Genomic DNA, 22,917 nt, shown 5'->3' with positions numbered 1-22,917 from the left:
TGAATTTACCTGGGTAAACTCAATAAATTTAACTAGGTATGTCTATTAGTTATTCATTACTCTTCACAAATACTAATACACGCAGGCTAACATCAGATACTATATATTATATTACAGTCCTAGTGTATATATTATCGCATTGGCACTGGCCCATAATTCCGTATAATAAAGTTAATAACTTTTCTTCCTTCTTTTTTATTTTTATGAAAACCCCAAAAAAAGATGTATCGGAACCTATAGTACTTAGTACTATGCATGGGTTGGAGGTTGAGCAGATGAAAGAAGATACAGTGGGGCCCCAACATCCAATGGTAATTCGTTACACAAAGCCTACTGTATGTTGAAAATACTGTAAGTAGAAACCAATAATACATTGATTTTCTGTAATTCATTCCAAACCCTTGAGAGGTGACCCCAACAACACACAAAATAGGTATTTCTTACATGTTATACTTCATTTTTACATTAAGATAAAGATTATTTAATAAATAGTCATAAATCATCTTAAAATGAAAAACAAACAATAAATTAGCATTTACCTTAGACGAAGTGCAGAGCTGATGAAATCAATGGCGGCTTAGTGGTGGTGGGACTATATCAGGAGTTAGGTGTCTTTTCAATCTTCTGTCTTTTGCTGCTACTAGCAAAGAAACTGTCCAAAGTGGACTGTTTTTGACAACTTTTTTTTTTTTGCTTCCTGAAGTAAGAAATGACTTTGTCTTCCATTTTGAACATCATAAGTTCGGTGTTTTCAATGTTGGGGTGTTTTCTTACCAATTCTCTTAATGGCTTCCAACAAGAAACCACAGTCTTCAACTCTAGCTGACACATTTTGAGTGTCTTCTCTTCTTCCTCTTCCTCTCCAGTGACACTCTCTGTAAATTTCTCCAACACTTGTAGCTCCTCTGTTGTTAGCACACATGCCTATCAGCATCAATAAGGTCCTCTACATCCTCTTCGTCAAACTCCAGACCCACTGATTTACCAAGAGTGACAATATTATTTGTCAAAGCACTATCATCTTCAAATATGTCAACGTTATGGATAATTAAAGACTAGATATTTTTTCAGGCTGAATTTAAGCACCTGGTGGAAACATCATTCCAAGAACTTACAATCAGCCTCACGCAGTCCAGGATGATGAACTTCGACCTCCAAAAATCGTGGAGGATGACAGCATTTTCACCAGAGGTCGCTGGAAAGCAACTTGCAAACATTTTCTTGGTGTAGATTTTCTTGAATTTTGCTATTACTTGCTGGTTCATTGATTGAAAAAGAGCAGTGGTGGCAAAAATTTGACCTCAATAAAGTCAAAATATGCCTCAAGAGATTGAAAAGGGTTGGGATAATGGCCTGGCGCATTATCCAGCAGGAGAACTACCTTCACAGGAAGCTTATTTTTCTGAAGATAAACTTTCAATGAAGGGTAGAAAAATTCAAGCGCCCATTCATTGAAGACATATCTTTTAGCATTAGCAGAGGCATATGATACAAGAAAGCAAGCTTATGCAGCATCAGCCAAGAAAAACAAAAAAAAATTCCACTTCACCCCTCCATTCATTCGAAATACCTGTCCAGCTGAGTCTTAAATTTATTTAGGCTATCAACTTCCACAACAAGGGATGGAAGTCTGTTCCACCAACCAACTACCTGCTGGCTAATGGCAAATTTTCACACATCTATCCTACATCTGTCTTTCCTCAATTAGAATTTATGCCCTCGTAGGTGATTATTCTGAGCAAGAGGAAGAATCCCATCGGCACTGAGCATGCTCAAACCATTCAAGGCTTTATACACCTCTATCAGATCACCTCACCCGTGCCTAGTCTCCAGACACTGTAATTTGCAAAGCTTAAGCCTTTCTTCGTAAGAGCAATCCTTTGTTCCATTCACTAATCTTGTTGCCCTTCTCTGTACTTGTTCCAGCAGGCTCTACATCCTTCTTGAAATGAGGCATCCAGACCTGTATACAGAACTCACAGTGTGGCCTGACCATTGTCTTATGCAAGGGAATAATCACCTCCTTATCTCTGCTAGAAAAATTCCTGTCTATCACTGTCAAGACACCATGAGCTACTCTTGGAGCCCGTCTGCACTGCTCAGAGAACTTCATTCTCTACCACTGACAGTGTAGTACCACAGAGTTGATAGGTTGCTCTGGGGTTGTTTCCCCATATGTAGAACTTGACATTTGTCAAGGTTAAACTTCACTTGCCACCTCTCACCCCATCTGCTCAGCCTTTCCAGATCCTGTTGCAGCAGCAAAGCATCAGTAGTGTCCTTAACAACCATGCCAACCATTGTATCGTCTGCAAACTTGGACATAAAGCTTGATATACCATCATCAATATTATTTATAAATACAGAAAATAATAATGGACCCAAAACTGAACCCTGAGGGACTCCGCTAATAACATTAGTCCACGATAAGCAGTGTCCATTGATTACCACTCTCTGTCTTCTCCCCCCTCAACCACCCCTTTATCCATAGCAGCAATTTGCCTCCAATGCAAGGCGCCTCCGTAGCCAGGTGGGAAGGAGCAGCAGTGCGTAGCACACGCTTCTTGATTAGACCAGGGTTCGAGCCCGTCACCACCAAATACGGAGGATGCGGAAAGGTCAGGGAATGACCACCGCATATCCCGGAGCAACATGGCCTTAGTTGCTAATGCTCCTAATAACAACAACCAACAGCCTCCAATGCCACACTGCTCCAATTTGTGCAGCAGTCTTCCATGTGCAACAGTATCAGAAGCCTTTCTAAGATCGACGTATATAATATTAAAGTTATTCCCTGCATCCACCTCTTTTGTGACTGCATCATAGTATCCAATCAAATTGGTCAGGCAAGACTTCCCCTTAACAAAACCATGCTGTGTCCGAGCTATAACTGGAGTCTTGTCTAGATGATCCTACAGTGTTTCTTTAACCAGTGCCTCCATTAATTTTTCTGGAACAGAAGTTAAACTAACAGGTCTTTAATTACTTGTGTTGCCCTTTGATTCCCCTTTGTGAATTAGGGTCACATCTGCACATCTCCAGTCTATGGGTACCTCCCCTGGGTCCAAGGAAGCTCTCATAATTATGGCTAAGGGTTTGTTTGCTTCCTTTGCTGCTTCCTTTAATATAACTGGATAGATCCCATCCACTCCAGGTGCCTTTCTTGTGTTTATCTTCAACAATTTCTCCTCCACTTTACTCTCAGTTATTACAAGATTCTCTAGCTTATTGCCAGAGTTGAATACACGTCTGGCATTCCCTTCACTGAAAAACTCCTCATATGTGAATGTCGATGCAAAATATTCATTTAGTTTGTTAGCTACCTGAGCAGGATCATCAACAGTTGAACCATCGATATCAAGTGGACCAATCTGATTCATCCCTTTCCTTCTAGAATTTACATAAGAAAAGAACTCTTTGCTGTTCTTCTTTCCATCCTTTGCCAAAGATTTCTCATAATCTGCCTTTGCCTGCCTAACCTCCTTTGTGACTTGGTTACAGACCAGCTTATATCTATCATAGGCTTCTGTGTCATGTGTTAATTTTTTTGTGTCCCATGCATTTTTCTTCTCTGCCCTGTGCCTCATAAGTTCATCTGACATCCATTTAGGCCTAAACCTTGAACAATATTTCTTAGTTGGTATGTACAGCCTAGTAGCCTCCAAGATAATTTCTTTGAATGTTTCCCATTTTGATTTTGCTGTTGGTAAAATCATAAGTTGCTCCCACTGTATAGAATTTAAATACTGTCTCAGACCATCGTAGTTGCCTTTATGAAAGCAATAACCCTTTCCTTTACCCCTGATGGTAGTTACCTCTTTGAGTAAATCCCACTTCAGCACACTGATCACTGCCACCTAGTGGTTCCTTTATCTGCAGATTCTTAATGCACGAAGAATCACTACTGAATCACTATCTTGGCCTTCTTGTTACAGGCCAGTTTCGTCAATGTTAAAAATCTTGTGGGGAAAATAACCATCCTGATCAACAAACTGTTGGAATTCAATTTTAAAGGCCTCAGCTGCTTTTTTTTTTTTTTTGTCTGTCTCTCTTTTTTTTTTTTTTTTTAAATCAGCACTGGATGTCTCTCCATGCCTTTCAACACTTTTGATATTCGCCCTTTTTTTGAAGTGCTTGAACTAGCCTCTGCTAGCTTTAAAGTCTTCAAAGAGCACAGCACTGCCACTGGTTGATGGAGTTCAAATTTCAGATCGTCATAGATCTGCTTAGCACATTTGCAGATAAATTGTCTAGGCACAGTGTCACCCTTCATCTGCTTTTTCCTAATCCATATCAACAAGAGCATTTCCATTTCGACAATATAATCTCTTCCCTTATGGACCAATGTGGAATCGTCACTAACTTTAACACTGTTTAGAATATCCTTTTAAGTATTGTAGAAATAGTCAATTAAGGAAAACCATACTCACGTATTAATGCACTAATTTTTAGTTCTTCTTCACGTTTTTTTTATCATGCACTTTAAGAGACATCATTATTTAATTTCAATTTATTTAATTAATATATTCAAAAATAACCACAATTAAATTAACAAAAACACACTGCTTACACACTGAACAAGCACATCAAACAGAACATAAAGAAACTCTCCAAAGCACTGTAACACGTAAGAATGTTTATTGAACAATAACAAAGATGTTAATTGGTTGTGATCAATCATACAAGTGATGTTCTGCGTGCCACACGTCTAAAAATTTCCACCCATGTATTGTTTCAGTTATATTGGAAAGACACTAGTACCTTCAAATATCATTGGTTCTTAAAATAAAAGATCGTATGGAAAGTATATCAGTTCCTGAGAATATCAGATGTTCATGTCATCGTAAGTCGAGACCCCACTGAACTTGTTCACATTAGACTTGACCTTCTATAGATTGTAATTTTTGGATCTTATGTATAAAGGGAGGTTGTTCCAGAAAACGGAAGTTGAAAGAATAAATCAGGAAGAAGAAAAGTTGGTTCCGTGAGACTGACGTTGGAGAGAGATAGAATTATAGAAGCCAATTCAGAGGAACACTGCCCATGAAAGTATCCATAGGAAAAGCATGCAGCAGAAACAGGAAGTCTATGAGACACAGAGAGAGACTTTTAGAGATGAGTCATTAAATAACTGAACTGCCCTCTTTTAAATGAAATCTAGAAGCCTGAGAGAGAGAGAGATTTTGGGAGACCAACCCAGATGTGGGAACAATATTCCATAGTAGAATGAATTTATGATTTGTATAGAGTGAATGGCTGTTTGGAAGAAAAGTAATGCTGAGAGTGAAAGAGAAAACCAACTTTTTTAAGTGCAGAGGAAGCAATATTTTTTGCGAGATATAAGACAATACTGAGTTTTAGAAGAATTAAAATCAGCTATGTTATCTTTTCCCCACTGGAGAATTACCTGGAAGTCAGCATTTAAGGAATTGGAAGTGGATATTTGAGAAGTTAAAACTGTTTGTGCAGGTCACGGTTTCTCAAATTGGAAGATAGAATGCAATATGTTGTTATCAGCAAAATTATAGACAGGATTTTCTAATCAATGGAAGAAAGTCATTAATAAACAAGAGGAAAAGAGTGGGAGAGTTAGTTAGTTAGTTATTTGGTTTTTAGGAGCATTAGCAACTAAGGCCATATTGCTCCGGGAATATGCGGTGGTCATTCGCTGACCTTTCCGCATCCTCCGTATTTGGTGGTGACGGGCTCGAACCCCGGTCTAATCAAGAAGCGTGTGCTACGCACTGCTGCTCCTTCCCACCTGGCTACGGAGGCGCCAAAGAGTGGGAGAAAAACTGAACTGAACCTTAGGGAATGCCAGTATTAGCAGAGAAGTAAGAAGACAGAGTGCCATCTGCCATCATAAGCAGTGAGGTGGTCAGAGAGAAAACTGATTAGTCAATTACAAAAACTTTTTGCAGAATGGAACACCATTCTGCCAAACATCATTAAAAGCCTTTGAACTGACAAGAATAACAGCTAGAGTTTCACAAAACGTTTCCACTGAATTTGTCCATAGCTGGGTAACATAAGCCAGGATATCACAAGTGGATTGACACTGATGGAATATATACTGTCGATCGCTGATCAGATGGACAATTTCTAGAAGTTTAAAAGTTGGCAGTTAATTGATTTCTCCATTACTTTTGAAAGAGTAGAAGTAAGTGTGATGAGATGATAATTGGATGGGAGGGATTTATCATCCTTTTTTAGGAACTGGCTGGATATGAGCAAATTTCCAAGCAGAAGAGAAAACACCTTGGGAATAAGAAAGTGAAAAAAAAGGCTACACAGAACAGGAGTAAACTGAGGTACACAGGTGCTGAGAAAAAGTTGAGAAATACAACAGGACTTGGAGCTTTCTTAGCATCAAGATTGATCAAAATTCTTCTGACATCCTTTTAACGTAAGACCACAGGAGGCTCTGACTGCAGTGTACTGGGGAATGGTGAGAGGTAGTTTAGCAATATCAAGAATAAACATCGAGTTTGGAGGAAAATAGAATGCTAGCAGGCCAGGTTTATATTTGGCTGAAGTGGCAATAGAATCATCCAGTTTTGAGTAATGTGAAAAGAGATATGAACAAAACCTCTGACCAATAGCTTTGGCAAGAGACCAGAATATTCAGCTACCATTTGAACAAGAAGCAAGTTTGCTATTCTTAGCCTGTTCGAAATCTAGTTTGGACTGATTAATAACTACTTTAAAATTGTTGCGAGCTTTGGTGTAGGCAGAACATGAACTTGGAGATTTGGAAACGAGCCAATTACAATATGCGACATTCTTCTCTTGAACAGGCTTAGCACACTATTGGAAAACCAAGGTTTAGATAAAGGACAGACAAGATTTTAAGGTGGAGTGTGGAATAAACAATGTCATCCCTACAAGAATAATATCACTGATGTGATCTGAGCAAACATTGACATTAGAAGGTTAGAAACAGTAATCCGATCAAGAAAAAGAAGAAAAAAATTTCACAGCTCACTCCATTTTGCATTCTTGCAATGCTAAACAACATGAAGTTAAGAATAGACATGGGAGAAATGTTCCATTGAATAAGAGACCATCACCAAGTTGTGATCTGAGGTGCCTAGACGAGCACTTACCCTGATTGTGTACTTAGAAGAGTTGTTTGTGAAAAAAAGATCAACCATCTTAGCTGCATGGTTAGGCTTGTCTGGTATTCTTGCAGATAGATGAAAAATTCATGTGAGGTTATTAGTAATTCCAAAAGCCTCAGCATCTTGACCTGCTATGTCCATGTGACTAGACAATGGAAGCCAGCTGGAGTTTTGAACATTAAAGTCAAGTTTCAAAGAGAGGAAATGAAAGAGTTCCAAGTGATTATTGGAGTTAGAGAACGCTAGAGGCAAAAGATGAATTTGACAGGATGTAGTAGAGAGAGAGAGATTTTAAGTCAGAGAAGATCGAAAATAGGGGATTCCAAATTACTAAGTCTCTGACAGGAAATACCAGAATGGACATCTGAGATGAGCAGTGATTGTATCGGTTGACGACTGGGATTCTGTCAGTAAAAGTACACAGGGTTTGGCAGACTGTAAATGGAAATGAACATCGAGATTAGAACTGCGACCATGTATATTTGTAAAAATGAACGAGGAAGTTTTTGGGAGGTTTAGATCTTTTTTGCAGATAAGTTTGTTCTATTAGTTTGACAATTCATGGTGTATTCAGAAGTAAGCAAAGGTGGCAAGGACATACTGTATGAAGTAACGAAATTTTTTGATATGGTGTACACATGATAAGAATATGCCCAGCTCCTTGACATAAAGTGCCTCAAAAATGCCTTGTGCATATGCACTACTCAGACTCTCGGCAGCGTGATTATAAATTAGCTGATCCAGAATCCCCATTGAGAGTTACCAAACATTTCGGTCTGGTGGACAATCTTGTGGCTGGCCTGCGAACACCATTTTAGAGCTGTAGCCTCAAAATGCAAGGAAGTTTAGATCACACCATGATGTCATTCATAACATAAAAAGGCATAAATCGTACTGCACAATGGAAGAGATGGGCGGCTGGGGATGGGGGTTTACACCACTTCAAGCCAAATAAGCAAAATGGTATTGCACCATTTGATGAGAGTTACTACCATCTAGTATTGCCTGCTAAAACACAGGCATCATTTCTCCATTTGGTGTTGGTACCACATCTTGAGCCCTGCTTATGTTGGTTTGTACCTGGGTGGTCACCTCCAATGTAATAGGCACCGTATTTCAGTATTTGCACTTGGGGATTATACCCAGGATTACAAACAGCCCCACCATTATGAAGGTGCAAGCAGAGGATTTGGCAGTCACAAACCTGACCAAACTTTGCTGAAATCAGGTCAACTTGACTTGAGTGTTACCTGAATATCAGTTCCAACAGTGTTCGTTTTAGACTCAGAGGTAGGAAGAACAGCTTGGCATACCTGAGAGAATGTCTGTGACAGCCTCAAGAACAAATATCTGCAGCCATTCCCATTACTTATACTTTGTTCGTACAAATTTCAGACTTTTACCTGTGACTCACATCTGTAAGTTTCATTTTGGCTGTTTATATTTATATTTGTCAGTAGCCAGTTCATCATTTGAAATCAGTACACTTCAGAATTAACCACATGCCCAATCGGTCATGGTGTCCAACCACCCACATTATTTGTTTTGTTAATAACTTCTCTTCCTAGCTTGCGATTTATATCAGTATGTAATTTAGCTTAATTCACTGATTTGTCTCTATTACATACTCTGATTTATTCAACTTCAAATAGGGCTAATTACTTTATATACTAAAAAGTGTAAATTTTAAGTTAAATACTTGTATGAATGTCACTGTGTTTTCATAACCATTTCAATTGCACATAAGTATATTAGCATCTTTCTCTTTATTAACATCATTTCTTTGAATAATCACACGGCCTTCATTTCAAGTAATTAAAGTTCAACCATATACATAACCAATAAGCCATACTACAATGCAGCTGAATATTTAACTATCTCAAGAATTTTAAATTAATAAAATAAAGTTCAAAATTATTTATTTATATATTTTTAAATTCCATAGTAATATGACAGAAGATAGTTGGCTGGTATGTCTCTGCTCATTTGGACAGAGTTAGTTCTCTCATCAATGATATTTATAGGTTACTAGATATATACCATTACAGCTGAGATTTACATGATATAATAACTGTAGTCTTAGTCCACATAGCCTCCTTGTCAGTAACTTGTAATGACATGGTTGTGATGATATAACATAAAACTAAATTTTCTGTAACATTTTTATAAATAAATTTGTTATTTTTTGAGGAACATGTTGTTTGGTTGATTGTTAGTATATTGTTTGTTTGATATTGTCAGGTTCACATAATGAAAAGCTTAATTTTCTTAATATTTAGATAAAATAAATTAGTTATTTATTCATCCTAAGAATAAATTGGGTGGTTGACTAAGTTTTTTAAAGGTATATTATATTAAATATTATGGATATAGTATGCCAACTGGAGAATTAGATAAATTTTATTTGATATGCTTCAAGCTTAATCAATGTAAAGACAGCTGAAGGACAAAATAATAAAATGAAGGAAAATAGTGGAAGTAATAAAAAAAAAAAAAAAAATTCTGAAAATACCTACTTCTTTGCAGGCACTGTTTTTTGAAGGTTCCATAGCTTTAGGGTATGGTCTTCTGAAGCAGTAATGAGTACAGGCTCCACAGGATGAAATGCAAGTGCACGAACACCATCAAAATGACTAGAAATAAATTTATATTAGCTTTACGTGAAGCATATTTCCATACATACTACATTTTCATGTAAATTTTGAAAGGAACATAAAATTTGCTCAATCACATCAAAATTTTTTTACAACAACAAAAAATATATACAGTCAAACTTTCCAATAACAAATTCGGTAAATCCAGTGAGAAATTCATTATAAAAAAATTTCTTTATACAGAGAATATCTTTTTTATAGAAAATTGCTATCTACTTATAAAAATAAAATGAACCTACACTGATTTTTAATGTATTCCATTTCAAAAATATATACTCATTTAAATTACATGTTTACACAATTTTCGAGGGTAAGAATTACAAATAAAACCTCACACTTATTCAGAGCATTAAATACATTATCAGGAACATTTTTACAAAACTGTAGACCCAGATGAAACGTTTTAAAAGCGCGTGAACCATTTCTTCGCAAGTTGGCTTTTCTATGGGTTGTTCTGATGCAGTTTGTTTGTTGTTTGGTTTTTAGGAGCATTAGCAACTAAGGCCATATTGCTCTGGGATATGCAGTGGTCATTCCCTGACACTTCCGCATACTCCGTATTTGGTGGTGATGGGCTCGAACCCCGGTCTAATCAAGAAGCGTGTGCTACGCACTGCTGCTTCTTCCCACCTGGCTACGGAGGCACCTGTTCTGATGCATCTTCAGCATCATCATTAATTTTTTTGTGATCGCACGAAACAAGTTCAACAGTATCTCAACTTCAATTCGATGTACTGTTATAGACAGATCATGATCTACATAAATATAACCATCCTGTGGGTGCTGAATGCAATTGCAAATGGTTGCAGTGAACTTCGAGCTTCAAGAATTTTTTTTTTTTTTGCCATTTTATTTATTGATTGTTATATTATATCGTACTTTGCAAACAGTGAAGATTTCTTTGTGTGTGCTAGGTACAGAGAGTGCCAAGAAATTAGGCACCAACTCGGCATTCTGATGGGTGCCTATGAGAGTTTGAAGAGTCAGGTAGATGATCTCGAAGTTATTAAAGTGGGAGACCCATCAAGGTCTCAGCTGCCCAAATCAATGCCAGAGCTCCCTCTTCACCATCATGCTACTGCGCTGGTCTCACATGGTATAGTTATTGTGGTGACTCCATTGTCAGAGAGAAGGTTATTGTGTAAAAATCATAGGAGGAATAAAATCACGGTATGTCTGCAAGGGGCAGAAATTGATGATGTTGTAGAGCAGATATCTTTCAAGGGCATAAAGGGTGATATTGTTGTACACATTGGCACTAATGACATTAAGAGTAGGAGATGTACAGACTTACTTAACAAGTATCAGTCAATGTTGATAGGTCGATTAGGCGATGGAAAGATTGTGTAAAGCTCGTGGGTTAGAATGTTTCACAGCAAGATCTGTGCTTGTTACCAGGAGAGACTGCTTCTACTGGGTTGGGATACACTGAAATAGAAGGGGTGCAAGAATATTTTCTGATGCTATCGAGGTAGGGTTAGGTGGGTCGGGAAACTGCTAGCCTGGCAGGATTCATGGACTAAAAGATTAACAGTAACCACAGGCAGAGGTGCAAGTGATTCTTGCACAGCTTCTATTAGATATAAGAGGGAGGGGTGCTGGGGTTTTTAGGGGCTTGTGGGTGTCATCACGGAACAAATAAATACAAGGCTGTGTTAAGGTAACTAAGAATAAGAATAGATGCATGTATACTTGCATGTACTTCAATGTTATATAGTAAATAAATGTACTTCAATGCTATAATAAATTGGATGAGTTTGAAGTGCTGGATAAGACAGCAAAGACTGATATTGTGGGGATATCAGAAACATGGTGTCACACTGATATCAGCAGTGCAGAATTGGAATTTGGGGAGTACGGCGTGTTAAGAAAGGATGGACAGGGTAGGAAGGGAGGGGGGTTATGCGGTTAGTTAATAAACACATAAAATCTAAGGAAGTGAATCCAATTGACATAGATGGTCAGTGCAATGTTCAGTTAGTTTGGTGTGATGTAAGCATGGGGAAAACAAAAATTAGAGTAGGAGTGTGTAATAGGACTAATGACTCTGATGAGTACAATGAACAACCGTACAGAGAAATAGAGTGGGCCAGTAAATCAGAATGTCTTCTAATGAGGGATTTTAACCTTCCAGATATAGACTGGAACTTGTGGGTTGGTCACTCGTACTAGTAAAGCTGTTGTAGATTTATTGGATGATTGTTTTCTGCAGAAGCATGTTTGAGAGGCAACCAGAGGGAGTAATATTCTTGATCTGATTATCAGTAGTGAATTCTTCATGCATTAAGAATCTGCAAATAAAGGAACCACTAGGTAGCAGTGATCACAGTGTTCTGATGTGGGATTTACTTAAAGATATAATTACCATCAGGGGTAAAGGGAAGAGTTTTTTTTTTTCCTTTCTTAAAGATGACAACAGTGGTCTCAGGCAGTTTTTAAATTCTGTACACTGGAACCAACTGATTATGATACCGACAACAAATTCTAAATGGGAAACATTCAAGGAATTAATCATGGAAGCTACTAGGCTTTTCATACCGTTTAAAAAATACTGTTCAAGATTTAGGCCTAAATGGATGTCAGATGAACTAATGAGACTCGTGGCAGAGAAGAAAAATGCACGGGATGCATATAAATTATCAGGCGAGCAAAGGCAGATTACGAGAAATCTTTGTCAAAAATTCTAAGAAAAACAGCAAGGACTTCTTTATTTATATAAATTCTAGAAGTCAGGGGATTAATCAGATTGGCCCAATTGACGTCGATGGTTCCACTGCTGGCAATCCTGCTCAGACAGCTGATAATCTGAATGCGTATTTTGCATCTACATTCACATAGAGTTGCCAGAAGTTTTATCAAACTGTAACAGGGTACTTATTGATTTTGTAATAACTGAGAGCAAAGTGGAGAAGAAATTGTTGAAGTTAAACATAAGAAAGGCACCTGGAGAGGATGGGATCTATCCAGTTATATTAAAGGAAGTGGCAAAGGAAGTAGGCAGCACCATTAGCCATAATTATGAGGGTATCCATGGACTCACGGGAAGTCCCCAGTGACTCAAGATGTGCAAATGTACCCCAAATTCACAAAGGGGGATCTAAGGGTGACACGAATAATTAAAGACCAATTAGTTTAACTTCTGTTCTGGGGAAAATACTGGAGTTCATTGATTAAAGATGCATTGCAGGATCATCTAGACAAGGCTGCAAACATAATTCAGACACAGCATTGGTCTGTTAAGCGGAAGTCGTGTCTGACAAATTTGATTGGATACTATGATGTGGTTAAAAAGAAACTGGATGCAAAAAATAATTTTGTATCATATACTTGGAATTCAGGAAAACGTTTGACACTGTTGCACATGAAAGACTACGCTACAAGTTAGAGCAGTATAGTGCAAGTTGCTACAATGGATAAAAGGGTGGTTGAGTGAGAGAAGACAGAGTGGTAATCAATGGATGCACCTCTGCATGGACTAATGTTATTAGTGGAGTGCCCCAGGGTTCAGCATTGGGTCCACTGTTGTTTTGTTTATTTTTCAATGATATTGATGAAGGTATATCAGACACAATGTCGAAGTCTGCAGATGATAGAAATGCTGGCAGGGTTGTTAATGACAGTAATGGTAGTGTGCTACTGCAACAGAATCTAGAAAATTTGGGCAGATGGGCTGAGAAGTGGCAACTGAAGTTTAACATTGACAAATGGCAATTACTGAATATGGATAGTAACTGCAGAGAAATGTACCAACTATGCGGTACTACACTTAGAGTGGTAGAAAATGAAAAGGACATGGGAGTAAATGTGCAGTCAGATATGAAATTTTCTGAGCAGTGCAAAGCAGTTGCCAGAGCAGGTCAGCTGGCATTGTCAATGATATACAGGAATTTTTCTAGTAGGGAAAAGGAGGTGGTTATCCCTTTGTATAAGGCAATGGTCAGTCCATGCTTTTGAGTACTGCATACAGGTCTGGTTGCCTCATTTTAGGAAGGATGTAGACTTGCTAGAATGAGTACAGAGAAGGGCAACAAGATTGGTGAGGGGAACGAAAGGGAGGTGTTACCAAGAAAGGGTTAAGTTCTGCAAATTGCAGCATCTGGACACTAGGCATTTGCAAGGTGATCTGACTGTGGTGTATAAGGCCTTGAAAGAGTTGAGCAGGCTCAATTCTGACGGGATTCTTCCGCTTGCTCAGATTATGAACCTGAGGGGGATAATTTTAAATTGAGGAAAGACAGTTATAGAATAGATGTCTGGAAATTTGCCTTTAGCCAGCGGGCAGTTGATTGCTGGAACAAACTTCCATCTGTCATTGAGGAAGTTTATGGCATAAAAAAATTCACGGAGGAACTGGACAAATGTTTTGATGGAATGTACGTGTGAAATGGGGTTTTTTTTTTTTTTTTTTTTTCTTGGCTAATGCTTCAGAAGCTTGTTTCCTTACATCACACCTTTACTACTACTACTGTGTTATATGATTTTTTCATAAAGATCTATTAGAATCATGATTCTCATAGATCATTATTAGAAAATCATATAACACAGTAGCAGATTCACAATTCAGAAAATCATATAACACAGTATCAGAAAATCATATAACGCAGTAGAATCACAATTCTATTAGAATCTTGATTTTCTAATAACGATTCTAATAAAGTTTTTCAATTGTGAAAGAGGAAGTTCATCCAGTCTTCGTTAGACTTCTATATTCCATACAAATCCTGCTTTTGAAAAACAAGTTTGAATAGTGTATTCACTGATATTGTTTGTCCAAAAATTTGCCAGTTCAGAGATGTAATCTAAAGGTTTATAGTTTCTATCTTCTTGTAATGCATTGATAATTTTCGTTAATATTCCCTTTCAATAATGAAATTTAAAATTTTTAATAATGCTTTGGTCCACTGGCTGGAGTTTTGACATTATATTTAGTGGTAAAAACAGCAACACTTTTAAATTTGACAGAAATACTGGCAGGATGTGCCGTACAGTCAATTAATTAAGTTTATTAGCTCTTGATCAGGATTCCACACAACATAGAGGCAAGAAATACAAAAACAGGCCAGTGGTCACAGGTTTGTCTAGAGGCATTCTAGACAAAGTGAAGGGCAAGCATGGCCATGCCGAGTGTACCATCTATACTGATACGAAATAAACTGACAATTACAAGCTTGCCCCAGGACAAGTAATGCAACAGTTACAGTGGTCTACAGTGTAAAATGATATACATAAATTACTAACACAACAGTCATAATCAAGTACATATAATTGATATGAAAAGCTAACACATAATTTCGAGATGTTAACATTACATATGCAATCAATGTAGTTGATGAGTACATAATGCCAGAATTACATGGTACTTGTAGAATGTAGGTAACCATACAAACTTCTGAACTGTAGCGTCTGCGTGAAAGGAGAGGAAAGATGCAACGTGCTGGTTATTTTAGTTTGGTTGAGATTTTCCATGGAGCAGTTGGTTAGCCGGAGGAGAGCATCTGTTTGTGAGCCAGCAGGGTATGACAACAGGTTTGTTGACATATACGTTAGGCTTGGCAGTACACTGTGCCATGGTGTAATTAGGCTTAGAAATTTGCAGATGAACATTACTTAAATTCCAAAATAGTACTTACATAATTTCATTGAAATTTTATAGGGATATAAAAGCCAGCATGGTACACACTTCGATACAGTTGAATTTTAACATAAATTCCGTAGCCATGAGAAAACTGAAATAATTAGGTAAATAGGACAAAGCACATAAGCAATCAACATGATTTTTCTTTTGTTATACACTTGTCTAGTTTTAAAATCCAATCTTAGAAAATATCACTTGTCATCCATGCTTTTTTATTAAAAGTGGATTCAACTTCCAAGGATTTTGTATCTCTCAAACATCTTGGGTTTTTGATTTTCCAAAGAAGAAAAGTCTTAATTTTTTGCTTTCTGTCATATTGACTCCAATTAGCATAGTGATTCTTTCTTTGCATTCCCCCAAAACATTTGTCATTCTTAAAATCAAATGCTCTATTAGGAAAATTTTTAAAGAATAAACCCATTTTGTCAGCATTAAAATAGTCCTTAAGTTCATATTCTTCCAAAATTTTCTTTCAGGTGTTGTTCCTCCAACTGTCACAATCGTCTTCACTTACATCAATACTTTCTCCACAATTCTGTGGTCTTCTTAAATTTATCTAAGCTCTTTTGTGACTTGATTAGACTAGCTTATGTCTACCATAGGCCTGTGTCTCTTGATAATTTATATGCACTGCACACAATTTTACTTCTCTGCCACGAGCCTCATTAGTTCATCTGACATCATTTAGGCCTAAATCTTGAAGAGTATTTCTTAGTTGGTATGAAAAGCCTAGTAGCTTCCAAGATTAATTCCCTAAAGGCCCCCCATTTAGAATTTGCTGTTGGCAACATCATCAGTTGGTCCCACTGCACAGAACTTAAAAAAAATTTCTGACACCACTACAGTCACCTTTACGAAAACAAAAACCCTTCCCTTTACCATTGATGCTAGTTTCATCTTTAAAGTAAATCCCATATTGGTACATTATGATCACTTTCACCCAGTGAGTGGTTCCTTTATCTGTAAATTCTTAATGCAAGAATAATCACCGCTGATTATCAGACAAAGAGTATTGCCCCCTCTGGTTGCCCCTCGAACCTGTTACTGTAGAAAACAATCCTCCAATAAATCCACAAAAGTCTTGCTAGCATGCGAGTGACCAACCACAAGTTCTAGTCATTATATGGAAACTTAAAACCCGCGATTACAAGGCATTCCGATTTACTGAACCACTGTATTTCTCTGTACAATTGGTTGTCATACTCATCATCCTTAGGCCTATAACACACTCCTACTCTCATTTTCCCTTTCCCAGTGTTTAGGTCACACTAAACTGACTCAACATTGCACTGTCCACCCATGTCAACTGGATGCACTTTGTTAGATTTTGTGTTTCTTAGCTAACAGCATAACTTGTTGTCCCTTCCTGCCCATCTATCATTTCTGTACACATTGCACTCGCAAAATTCAAATTCTGCACTGCTTATATCTGTGTTATACCATGTCTCTGATATCGCAACAATATATCTGCCTTTGATGCTTTGATCAACACTTTAAATTGATCAAATTTTTTACTATACAGTCAGTCCTCGTATAGCACAATAGTCGCGTTCCTAGAAACCCTCGTGCAATGCAAAATCGTGCAATATAAACAACAGGCCCTATGGGAAAAATGGGGTTAGGTGCCGACCACCCAAGATTGAACACACATTTGTAACCAAAACATTACTAAACACAATAAATAATCGTAATAAAATATGTAAGTATTTTTTTACGACTATTACGTAATAAAATATTGCTAATGCTTTTGTTTCTATCATAAGCACACTTGTTTTTTGTTTGATTTTCTATCCAAACAGATGACAGGCGTTTCATCTCTTCCAATTCTTTGTGTCTTAATCTAATGAATTTTAATTACACTTTGAGTTGTTCCTGCTATGAAAGTTGTTTTTATTTCCTCTGCATTCTTTCTAATTCTCGGCGTTGCCTCATTTAGGTCTGTAGCACGTGCAATATCACATGGTCTTTCATTTCGCTCAAAGCGTTTCACAATTTCATATTTGTTCCCTATCAACAGAGGCGGACTGGCCATAAGCCTTACCGGGGAAACCCCAGTGGGCCGGAGGCCGGTGTGATTTTGGCCATAAACAATAGTATCAGGCCATTATAAATTTTTCCAGGTAACAATTTTTGACCCAGTCCGCCTCTGTTTATCGATATTGCTTTTCTTTTTCTCTCTGAATCTGCAGTGTCTTCACCAGGACGCTTCCTTTTCACACCTTTTAAGTATTTTACTCATTTTTAGGGAATAAAGCACAATTACAAAATGAGGAGGCACGCTTGATACACATAAACAAAGCTGCATGCGTGTAGCAACTGAATAAACAACACCGTAAAGGCTGAGATACATTATTAACACCTCACATTTTACTAAAGCACATTTCTAGAGGTTACTACCATAAAACAATAAAAACAATTTCCAGTTGCGTTTCTACTAGTGGAATCTGTTATAAACTGGTAGTAAACTCGATTTAATTGCATTTGCGATTATACCGATAACTGGAATTGTGTTGGTTTTTACGTTATTATGGTGAAATGTGTTTTCCCTTCACCGATATAAAAAACATAAATACATTTTCAGAATCTTCTCTTCATTCCTATCGTGTTGCGTTCGGTTAGGGTGATTCTGCATTCGACTGCCATTTCTTGTAAACACCAAGGTGAATCGTGAATAAGCGAATTCGGTTCGTGTTATACAAGATATTGTTCCCCTATTTATAAATCGTGTATGATCGAATTCATGTAGTGTAAACACGTGTTATACGAGGACTGACTGTACTTCTAGCATTGGTATACATGCAAAAATACCTGCACCTGTTCTTACTCTTAGTTACCCTAATACAGCCCATATATTTATTTGTTCCATTATGACTCCCAGCAGCTCTTGAAGTACCCAGGAACTTGCTCTCTAGGCTGCTGCTCGTTACAATAGAAGCAGTGCAAGAAACGCTTTTGCCTCTGCTTGCGTCTACCATTAATCTTTTAGTCTGAACCCCCCAATCTAGCAGTTTCCCGACCCACCTAACACTGCCTTGATAACATTAGTAAACATTTTTGCACCCTTTCTATTTAATTGTATCCCATTCCTGTAGAAGCAGTCTCTCCCGTTAGCAAGCACAGACCATGCTGAAAAAAATTCTACCCCTTGAGCCTTACACAATCTCTCCAGGTCCGAATTGATTGACAAGGCTCTCACCATATACTCCCTCCTATCACGTCTGGGCAGAATTGCAGACACTTTCAAATTCAACCTGAGCACGCAACATTTTTTCAACGTTGACCTACTTATTAAGTAAATCTGCAGATCTCTTACTCTTAAGGTCATGAATGCCAACATGTACAACAATATCACCTTTTGTACCCTTAAAAGATGATATCTGCTCTACGTCATCACCTTTTGCCCATGGTAGATATACCCTGGTCACGTTCCATCTATCCTTTTTGCATATTTCCCCCTTCTCCTTGACAATAAAGTCACCAACAATAACTATTTTCTGTGGGACCAGTGCATTCTGCCTTGGAGATTGGCACTGAGAACTTGATGGGCCACGCTTATTAATTTCCTCGGGGGCAATCACCCTACACCTCAAACTCTCGTAGACGCCAACCAGAACGCCGAGTTGGCACCTAATTTCTTCACAGTCTCTGCACCTACCTCACACAAAGACATCCTCCTTTGATAGATCATGTCCTGTTCTAGACAGGTCTGCAAACATTTCATATTTTGTACTTTTTTAGACTGAGATGCACTGAGAATCACCACTTCGGTTGTCCCCAGAGCCACAGCACTCTGTTTAATCTGTGAATGTTGCTTTGTTACTGTAGTTGGGTCCTGATTCAGTTTAAGTACAATTTAATTGACAATGAAATTTAATAAGATTAATAAATTTTACTAATTGATAATACTATACTGAGCTAACGGATTTCTAATACGGTGTTACGTGTTTTGCTATTAAGTTTATGTCAAACCTTACGCATCTAGTTCGGGATATACATTGTACTGTATAACAATGGTGGTCAGTTACAAACGGCAAATCTACGGATACTAAGTATTAACTTTCAACATCCCTATCTAAATTCAAAATAAACCAAGGAGCTCGACTAGGACTATAAGCTACTTATAGAAAATAATTTAATATAACAATTAAGTCAATAAAATGACTAAATATAATTAAAAACTTAGCATTCATTGTAGTTGCAAAATCTCATCCTACACGTGGAATCGATTTCCTTACCGATACTAAGTAATAAACTACAAAATCTCTATCTAGTTCAAAATAAACTAAGTATCATAACTAGGAATATAAAGCTACTTCTAGAAAATAAATTAATATTCCAATTTAAGTCAATAAAACAGCAAAAATTTAAGGAAAACTGCTCTATTAGCCGTAGCTGTAAAAACTTCGCCCGCATGGAACTACTCCCGTTCTGATAAAAAGTACCAAAGGAGGATGTGCAATATTTTTCTGACCTGCTGTAGTTTCTGAATAGTCTTGCCATTTTTTTTTTTTTTATCCTGTAGTGGCAATTCTTCGCTCGACTGTCACATCACATAAAAAGCAGCAGTATTTAGTGTATCCACCTTGCAACCCTGTCAGCAAAGCTATCACTTTTAGGTCGGCAGAGATATTTTGTATTCTTGTATCCCTTTGTATTCTTGATATCCCTTTGTATTCTTGATAGCATATTATTTGCAATTGTATCTGTAGGTTCTCGTACGTTTCCTTCATTTGAACTGCATGAGCCAATGGTATACATGGATATTTATTTCTATTATGAAGTAAAACTGCTTTGAAACAGATCTTGGATGAATCAATGAAAGACCTCTACTGCTCGGGGAGATGCTCCAGATGTAACTCATTCATTAGTTGCTGGACATTATTACAATGTTTGTTTGTTATTTGGTTTTTTAGGAGCAATAGCAACTAAGGCCATATTGCTCCGGGTACATGCGGTAGTCATTCCCTGACTTTTCTGCATCCTCCGTATTTGGTGGTCACGGGCTCGAACCCCGGTCTAATCAAGAAGCGTGTGCTACGCACTACTGCTCCTGCCCACCTGGCTACGGAGGCACCATTATTACTATAAACCAAAGCACGATCCGTGGAATAATAGGACATTATGTTAGATTGCCTCTCCCTATTAAAAGATATCTTGAAACTCATTTCAAAAAGATTCCACTGCCGAAGCTGTGATTCTAGTAACTGAACCTTGGTTTTGAAGTCCATAAGTTTCTGGTGGCTTTGGCACTGGCACTGTGTCATCGTGAGGAACCAGCCTTAAAGCAGAAGGTGTGTTGGCATACTCAACTTTAAACTTGGATTTTCCAGAAAAACTAGAAATACTGGAAATGCAAAAGTAGCAATCGTTTATGTGGTCTCGACGCTACCACCATATCACTGGAACAACAAAAGGCATCAATTTATGATTATGACTACCTCTAGGCCAGCCTATTAATATCCTAGAACATGATCTACAGGAAATCTTGGAAGCCCATACGTTATCTTGATCTCTGATGAACACATCTAAAATAGAGTTCACAGACTTTTCTCACAAGTTGTGACAGTGGCTTCTGCTGCGATTTTAATACCACTTCTCAGAAAATAGCAAAAGCTATCAGGCTTATTTTGGCTAGAACGCAAAATATTTCACGTATGTTAAGGTATGCACAAATAAGAGAACAATTAAGATATTTATTTCTAATTTAAACACATTTTATGATTTACACTTATGAACACAACACTTGTTTACAAACACTAATTCACTAAAAGACTTGCTCACCACTTGCTCTCTGAAACACAAAATTTTTTAAATACAAAAATGCTTGCTTGGTGTCGATTCCACTTGTATATATACCGGTAGAGAAGTTTCTAGAAGGCACACAAAGTTTCTAGAGAACTCTGTAAAAAAAGTTCTAGAATCTTCCATAAAAATATCAACCTTTGTCCCACACTTAACAATATTCTAGAATGTTCTGCAACATTAGCATTAGTAGAGGCATACAATGCAAGAAAGCAAGCTTATGCAGCATCAGCAAAAAAAAATCTCCCATTTCACCCCTCCATTCGTTCCAAATGCCTATCCAGCTCAGCCTTAAATTTATTTATGCTATCAGCTTCCATAACAAAAGATGAAAGTCTCTTCCACCAATCAACCACCTGCTGGCTAAAGGCAAACTTCTGCACATCCATTCTACATCTGTCTTTCCACAATTTGAATCTATGCCCTCTCAGGTTCAAAAAACATAGTTGACTGCTCTAGAAATCTCTCAAAAGTTTTGGAAAAAATAAAAATAAAAAGATAAAATAGATGGAAAAGATGATTAAACAAACTACAATCTTGGTTTTTGGTGATCAACTATGATATTTTAAAACTGAGGGTGATGAGAACATTTTAAGCGGATATCTCAGTTTTTGAACATATTTTTTAAGAGAATCTCTCGAAATTATTTCAGGGAGGAAACTGATGCCAACCAGTGTAACTATCTGAAATACAGATTTCTTTTCAAAGAAGCAAACCATATTTTTGTTTACTAAAGAATATCATTCAAAACAGAAAAGGTCCAAAAAGAAAAATAAATTTACATTTCAGTGAGTAAGTGGATAAAAATAAAGATGACAAGAGTTTAAAAAAAAAAAAAATAATAATTCCAAGAGAAGTATTTATACAAGAGATGGAACACAGAACTAATTAACTAAAATAAGGAAAAGGAAGAAAATGATATTTTATTATATTAGAAAAATCCAAAGAAATTTATTATTATTATTTTTTTATGATTTCAGAAAAAATCTACATAACGACTTACTGTATTTTTACAAATGTTTAAAATTGGTTATGAAAAACAATTGAGATTCAATTTTTTTCAAATGATTAATTTTTTATGATTTATTTGAGCCCAGTAATGACAAACTGTTCTGCAGAAAGGTCTTTTTTGCATTGAAAAGGATTAATTTCAAGAATTATTGGTATTTGTCCCTATTACATATGGAAAATATTTTGCAAAATACATAGACATATTTCATAGAAACATATAAAAAAATCTGCATATGATATTTCTATATATTTCTATATTAAATATAGAAATATATAGAAATATCATATGCTATCTATATATTTCTATATATAGATATAGAAATATCATATCTATATATTATATCTCATATCTATATATCATATCTATATATTTCTATATATAGATATTTCTATATTAAAGTGTTATTTGCATGCAACATTTGAAATTTGTAACTGAACATGCAAAAACATTGCAATTCAAGAATGAATTAAATATATAAATTTACAACAAAAAAAAGTAGGAACATTTTTTTGATATGCAACACATAATGGAAGCAACTATAAGTATAAAACAGCTGTTCAAGGTCTTTTTAATACTAATGTTGAGTGTATACCTGGACATACAAAACAAAAAACACTAAAAAATTTGATATAGTTAAACAGAATCAACTCAGCCACACTGGTGCACTAATCTCTTAGAAATTTAAATTGAAGA

The 22,917-nt window shown here is 36.8% G+C and overlaps 1 protein-coding gene across 5 annotated transcripts in view; it reads right to left on the bottom strand.

Annotated features, from left to right (window-relative positions):
• Positions 1-22,917, bottom strand: part of LOC150084775 (striatin-3-like) — a 751,872-nt gene that overhangs the window by 299,067 nt on the left and 429,888 nt on the right. For all 5 annotated transcript variants that reach the window (XM_090376594.1, XM_090376597.1, XM_090376596.1 and 2 more), the window contains one exon: positions 9,638-9,754. In XM_090376594.1, coding sequence (XP_090232720.1) covers positions 9,638-9,754 — 117 coding nt within the window. The remainder of the gene's footprint in view (positions 1-9,637; positions 9,755-22,917) is intronic.

The sequence above is a fragment of the Mastigoproctus giganteus genome, chromosome 6 (genome assembly GCF_048544385.1).
Source record: "Mastigoproctus giganteus isolate SK-2022 chromosome 6, ASM4854438v1, whole genome shotgun sequence".
NCBI lineage: Eukaryota > Metazoa > Arthropoda > Arachnida > Uropygi > Thelyphonidae > Mastigoproctus > Mastigoproctus giganteus.
The sequence above is the reverse complement of the archived record's forward strand: the minus strand, read 5'-3'. Positions and strand labels throughout refer to the sequence as shown.